The 7,500-nt window shown below is 39.6% G+C and overlaps 1 protein-coding gene across 2 annotated transcripts in view; it reads left to right on the plus strand.

Annotated features, from left to right (window-relative positions):
• Positions 1 to 7,500, plus strand: part of LOC130385249 (glutamate receptor 4) — a 1,260,456-nt gene that overhangs the window by 1,245,708 nt on the left and 7,248 nt on the right. For both annotated transcript variants that reach the window (XM_056593669.1, XM_056593670.1), the window contains exons 14-15: positions 754 to 952; positions 1,847 to 2,094. In XM_056593669.1, the coding sequence (XP_056449644.1) occupies positions 754 to 952; positions 1,847 to 2,094 (447 nt within the window). The remainder of the gene's footprint in view (positions 1 to 753; positions 953 to 1,846; positions 2,095 to 7,500) is intronic.

A 7,500-nucleotide genomic window follows, 5' to 3' on the forward strand; every position in this document is an offset into this window, starting at 1 on the left:
CACACTTCAGCTCTACTTTCATCTTTGTTTACTAGGAGCACACAGGATTTGTGTGTGGATGCTGCGTACTAATCACGATGCAGAGCGACACCACGATACAAACATCACTGTTGCTCTCCTTACTGTCTGATCCATGTTGTTCTGTATGCGCCTCTCATCTCCGCTTGTTGATGGTGTGGGTTCACTGTGTGTGTGTGTGTGTGTGTGTGTGTGTGTGTGTGTGTGTGTGTGTGTGTGTGTGTGTGTGTGTGTGTGTGTATGTGTGTGTGTGTGTGTGGGGGGGGGGGGGATTTGTTCTTTAGAACTGCCTCTTTTTAGGTGTCATTTGAAGGAAAGCAAAACCCCCCATTTCCAGCATGACCTCACCCACTATAACACTTAAAAGAACTGTGTTCTTGATGACTTCTGATGCTTTTGTTTCCATTTAGGGGGGAAGTGGTATATTCATGTTCAGGCTTTTGCTGTATGTCCTCACAGTAATCAGATTCGGGGGGAGTAGACATAATGTTTGATTCATTTAATCCAGAATAAGTTTTGTTTAGTTTTACTTTAACTTATATCTTATGTCCTGTATTTGTATGTACAGCAATTCAAAATGGCCAAAGTTGTATTACCATACAATATATATTTATACATATATATATATATGTATATAAACACTGAACGTAGATCAACAAACACAAATCACATTGCCACCATCACCCTCCCTGACGTTCACATTGCCGCCACCTCTCTCCCTTTGCCCCAATGCAGGTCTCTGTCGGGTCGCATCGTTGGGGGGGTGTGGTGGTTCTTCACCCTCATCATCATCTCCTCCTACACGGCCAACCTGGCGGCCTTCCTCACCGTGGAGAGGATGGTGTCCCCCATCGAGAGCGCAGAGGACCTGGCCAAGCAGACGGAGATCGCCTACGGGACCCTGGAAGGAGGCTCCACCAAGGAGTTCTTCAGGGTGAGAGAGAATACCACTGTCCAACTCTAATCAGATATATGTTTGCAGGATGTTTTGACATCCTTTGACTGCACTGCAACCAACTGTCTGTAGCTTTGACAGTTAGTAGGGTCAATAACAGTAAGATGTTGGCAATAAAATCCTGGGAAATACTGTTACAAAAATAATGAAGTATCTTGCTTTATATTAATATAAGCCTTTTGTTCTAGAATATAATTGAGAATTGATAGTAAAAATAATAGAATAGCAAATGTATTTATTTATTCCGATATATGGCATTCATCAAATTTAATGCATTTTTTTGTATAATTTATAGCCAATAAAAATATTATTTGTGCTGACAATATTAACCCAGCAATTGTTGTAAAGGATGTAAAGGATGTCAAACATTTTACACTGAAAAGTATTTTCCCTGAGGAGGAATATCTATGTTAGATATTCAAATATTTTATCTCCCAGTTCCAGCAAATCTTTTGCAGAGTTTTCCACAATGAATGCCATCATGTTCTTTCTAGAACACCACCATGTAACAAATTCAGCATACGGCTTTCGATTTGCAGACATTCAAACACCATCTTGCTTCTGAAACGGTTCAATTGGTTAAAACCAATTTTTTTTTGTATTTGACAAACTCTTCAGCAAGCAAAACTACAATATTATATTTAAGTTCTGTGTGGAAGAAGTTAGGAAGGAAGTCATGCAAATAAAAATCACACTTTTTGTAATTTGAACATTGTCTCTGCAAGCTGAAAGTGATAAACTACAACAAACAAATAAATAAAAATAAATGCAAATGTCAATCAGTTCCGACCTATTCCTTTGTCGATATCCTACAAATGGAAACACCCCAGAGTCCCTCTTTACAGAGTCTCTCCCTTCCCCCTGTACACACAGAGGTCCAAGATCGCGGTGTTCGAGAAGATGTGGTCGTTCATGAAGAGCGCCGACCCCTCTGTGTTCGTCAAGAGCACCAACGAGGGCATGACGCGCGTGCGCAAGTCAAAGGGCAAGTACGCCTACCTGCTGGAGTCCTCCATGAACGAGTACATCGAGCAGCGCAAGCCCTGCGACACCATGAAGGTGGGCGGGAACCTGGACTCCAAGGGCTACGGGGTGGCCACGCCCAAGGGATCCCCTCTCAGGTACTCATCCATTGGCTGATTGTTATGAACCCTTATGACCTCGGGCTCTGTTCCGATTGGTCGACTTGTTGCCCTGTATAGTCAACCAATTAGGGTGGTCATCGTGTTGTAGTGTTGACCTCTGGCTGTGTTCCGATTGGTCGACTTGTTGCCCTGTATGGTCAATCGATTAGGGTGTCACCGTTTTGTACAGTAGTGTGGTCTGCATTGCTTGCGTACAAACCTGGTTCCTCGTATAGTGCACTTCTTAATAACCATGAGGAACCGTAAAAATAAGACTACAACTGATGCACTATTATTTCCCTCACTTCATCTCATGATGCATATCGGTTCCATTGTTATATGATTCTTATATACTTTATGCCAATACGATTTTCCGGGTGGACATCTGACACGTGTCCAGAACACAATCCACAGATGGAATCTGTTGCATAATTAGTGTCCGAATTCCCCCCCTACTTATTCTCTAAATAGAGTCAGATATAGGGTTCCCTATGCAGGGAATAGGGAATGAGGGAATAAGGGAGCCAAATCGAACAAAGGCTCTGCTGACATGTGTCTCTCAGCCTGTAGGCGGTGTTTAGTGCTGATGTCATTCTTTCTTGGGGGTTTTGTTTATGACGTCATGTGTCTGTTAGCTTAGGGGGTAAAGTTGTGGAAGCAGAAGTTATTTTTTATATAAAACATGCATGAGGTTTGCTTCAATGACATTGTTATATTGTCATGTCATTTAGTCATTTAGTCATTCATTGAGTCATTCATTTGTTCAACCATTTTAATGCGAAATTCGGTCATTTTCAAAGGTCAAAGGTGTGGTGTTTTAACAGACTGTGTTGGAGAACATTTAGAATGGTCCAAGTTTGTCTGGTTTGACTGGATAGCCCCGGTATAAATAAATGACACAGGGATGGATTAAATGTGAAGATAATCAAACCGAAAAGAGAACAAACAGCAAAGCAACAAAAATAAAATGTTCTTTCTTTGCATAACACAAAAATAGGGTTGACATTTCCAATTTGTAAAATATTTAAAAGAGCCTGTGTATCTTTTCCATCTGCTTCAGCATGTTCACAGGTGCATTCCATGTTTCATTTCGAAGCAGCAGCATCGCTTTGTAACGCTTTTTGTTTTCTCCATCTCCATCATATTAATACAGAAATAACACTTGGTGTGAAAACCAAACTTAAAACGCATATATTCACCTGCATGGTCACAAATATGCAGAATACATATATATAGTATATTTCAACATTTAATACTATCCAATTAGAGTTCCAAGAACCTTGATTTGAATTTCTCCTCAATATTTAAATAAAGACTTCTATGGTGGTTGTCTAAATCCATGCCTTCAACCAGGCTTCCAGAGGGCTCTCCCAGGGATTCAGAGTGTGCCACACACCAGTTAGGTGTCACAAAATTGTATGATAAGATGCAAACTTTGATTCATGCCATGGGATTCAGATCAAATCATGGATAATTGAGATACACAAGTCAACAGTTTGTTATTATTCTGCATAAACCCGTCCTCGAGGTCTGTGTAATGGGATTTGATGCATTCTTCGTTGAAACAAAGGTTTCATCACTTCTATCAACCAATACAGTTGTTTTCACAACCGGATTACTGATGCAGTAATTTGCGGAGGATTTGCATGATGAATAATAATATAATATAGTTATATCTTTATATATGCAAATAATATTACAGAATGTTTCGTCTGAAATCAACCCAATGCCAAACCCCTATTGGCTAGTATATTTACAATTGTATTGGATATTTATATTGCAGTATACATACTACTTTTGAGATCTTAAGTTTTTGATTGAACTTCAACCTCATTATCCTTTAGGTTTTTCCCAAACGAAATGTAGCTAAGACGTCCTGCCGATGATGTCACTGCTCTCCCATTGACGCATTATAGTTCAACATTAGCATTTTGTACAATAATTAATTGGCCTGTTTCACAACAAACAAGCCTTTTAATGCTAAGATGATTAGACGCGTTTGCAGCAGTGATGGGGAATCTCGTTGAAATTCATGGCTATATGCAAATAAAAGAAGACATGAATAGAAAGTAGCGGCGGGGGCCGGCAGCGGCCTGGGAGCGCCTGAGGTTCTGCTCCAGGCCTGGTCTGTAGATCTGCATATTCTCTATGACGACACACAATTATAAAGTATTAAAAAGGTGTTTTTTACTTTCTAATCAATAGTGCGGTGAAACGATATTCTATTATAGATATATTGGTATGCATTACATAATATATATTAGGCATTAAACGGATTGCAAACCTCATAACCTTATGTTTCTCATAACTTTATCTTTTTGATAAAAAAAAGACATCTCACTGCACAATGTATGTCTATACAGCGTATTACATAATGCCTCTTGTCTTTTTCCCTTGTCAAGACTGTATAATGTCTAAAATGTCTGTCAGTGCTGTCTGTTCAACTGTCGGTCTCCTAATGTGTCTCTCTGTCTGTCTGTCTTTCTCTGTTTCCTTCCTCCATTTATTTCTCTTAATTCATTATGTGTGGCATCAACACTTCTGTTCCCCTGTTGTCTGTATGTCGCCTGTTTCTTTAAACGTCTGCTTGTGTCTGTTTGTTGGCTGCCTGCCTGTTTGCTGCCTGCCTGTCTAGTCTGCCTTGTGCCAACCGGCCTTGTCTGTTGATCCACCACGTTGCTAATGTCCCTGAATCTACTCATCGCTACGATACTGTCTAATCTCCCCAACCGTCTGTCTTCTGCCTACAGTAGCATACAGTGGAGCTCCTTGTTCGTCTCCCCTCATTCCGTTTTTCTCACTCTTTTCACTTTTACACAGATTTCATGTGTTGTTACTCAAATGGGGGTAATTAAGACAAACCCGTGAACCACAGAGGTAATATGTGTGGAGCAGGGGAGGGTTTTTTTCTCCAATCACCCGCAAACAATTCAGACTGGAGAGCTGTCAGAGATCTATTCGACCACATTACTTACAAATTACAATGAATAGCTAGTACCTCGAAATGGCTGGGGTGAAATTAGACCAGCCGACCAATTGGGTGTTGATTAACACACTGACTATGATGAATAGAAAGGGAGCATGAAAGAAGCATGTCTGAGAAGGTATTTTATTAATACACACTAGAAGGGCAGTTTGTTAAATGCAGTAGTTAATTGGTTTCTGCACAATATGAATACACTATTGTAGTCATGCAGCATTTTGTCGTATATTCTGTCCGTCTGTGTTCGTCTGTCTGTGAATTGTCTGTCTGGTGGTCTGTCTGCTGTTTGTTTTTATTTTATTCCAACTGATTACTCAGTGTTTGATAATGAATACATGAAATCAGTTTTTCTGAATGGTTCACATTTAGAGTCTCAAACAGACAAAAAGATTCAACGCAGCATAGCGGGCCAACGATTTTAGTTGGAAATAAGTCTTCAAAAACAAATAAAAAGCAGTGATCATTTGTACGTTGTAATAACTTTAGAGAAATAAATTCCTATCGTACAATGATCATTGTTGGTCATAGCATTCCATTGTAATGCTTCCACTAATAATTTATTGCCAGACTCTGAAAGGGGCTATATGTTTTGCTGTTATTAATTTTGGGCTTTGGCAGTTACTTGTTTGGACATGAACTAATTGAATCGGTTCCATTATGCATCAGGTATCACACAGACAACCCAGCGGCATTGGACATACAATCCTCATCCACAATGAACATACCACCTCTGCCCTTTGCAGAGAAGCAATTTGTGAGAGTCACACAGCTAGGGGGAAAAAAAGGAATCAAAATCTCTGTATTGAATCATTGAGCAACTAACGGCACAAAGGAAGGGAGAAAAGACTTCCTGTGGAAAAAGGAGCACAAGAGTCGGCTGGCCTTACTAGAGCAGGGTAGTGAACAGTGGACGCATAGGGCAGCAGAGCATCTTCTCCCATGCGCTGCTCTCTTTGAAGCCTAACCAAATGTGCATCTCTCTCGCGTTGATTCAGTAAAACCATGATAGAATTTATTTTCATTATTGTTATTATTATCAACAGAAATCGAGTCTGCACGTCTCTGCTAACTTTATTATTATCAACAACATCTCATTATAACTAACCAAGCCCCACCAATGCTCTTCTGGACTTTAGCTTCTCATCTCTGGAACGACCAGCTTAGAGTACTTTCGTTGTACCACAATGTGGTTGCTGTTGATGACGACGTTGTTGTTATTTGGGAAATGATGCAAATGGGAAACCAAGCTTAGGCTGTTTACCAGATGCTCTTAGCAGCTATGAAACTAGAGACAGAGAGAGATAAATTGGGTTAAATGTGCCCCAAATGCCAGGTGAGTCTGGGCATGTTTACAAATTAAAGTGCTGTGGCCTCTCAAATGTATTAATATTAATGTCCTAGAGAGGATGATACCTTCCGGAAAACAAAGTAAACAAGCACTGAAAGATAACATGCAGTTATTGATATTAATTGAGCGTCAATATAATCTCCATAAAATGTGAAACACTGTAATTTAAAAGCTGAACATGACAACACAAAATGCCACTTTGTTGGTTTAATCTTTAGTACCCCCAATTAACAGATTTAAAATCGCTGTAGGTACTATTTAAGAGCTATAATTTGAGTGTATTCTGATATAAATCTAATCTAACAGATATTCATGAGGAAAATTCTCTATTGTGAAATATATTTTCTGGTGTGCCTGCCTCTCTATGAAACCATTTGTATCTGAGAGCTCTACCTGCTCCGACCATCAGATCAATCAGGATCTGATCATCTCTTCCCATATCCACTTTTTGGGGGATTATTAAAAAAATCTTGATCTCTTCTGCTCTTTACCACTCTCTATCTTATCAACTCTCAAATATTATCGACAGCAGGTTGAACCCCCTTGATGAAAAATAGCATGCTAGTCAATGCCTCTTATTATCATTTAAATATGTGGCTGTGATCCATTGATCCTTGCTGGCATCGGTATGACTTGATAGATAGAGATATTTAATGATGTGTTCACGATTCTAACCAAGTGCCAACTTTGTTGTTCTTTCCTTCATTACATTTTCAGGACTGTTATACTCATGAATGCACCTGCCATCGTTAGATGGGATTATAATGTCACTCTGTTTACAATGTTTACAATGCCACTGTCACGTTAAAATTGTACGGGGGGCGAAAATTGTACCGGGTACATATCAGTTGTCAGTTGCCAGGCAACTAACAAAAAATTACGTAAGGGATTGTCCGTTGCCAGGCAGGTTTCAATCGCGCTCATGTTGCCGAAGACAAAATAATGTAACACAGATAACGGATCGCTAGATAACACTTGTTTTTACTTTATATTTGTATCGCATTTAATTGTTTAATCGAATTTTGCTAGTAAACTGAGTGTTTAATGTGTATCATAGTCTAGCTAGCTTGTG

Source organism: Gadus chalcogrammus, chromosome 7 (assembly GCF_026213295.1).
Source record: "Gadus chalcogrammus isolate NIFS_2021 chromosome 7, NIFS_Gcha_1.0, whole genome shotgun sequence".
In the NCBI taxonomy this organism is placed as follows: domain Eukaryota; kingdom Metazoa; phylum Chordata; class Actinopteri; order Gadiformes; family Gadidae; genus Gadus; species Gadus chalcogrammus.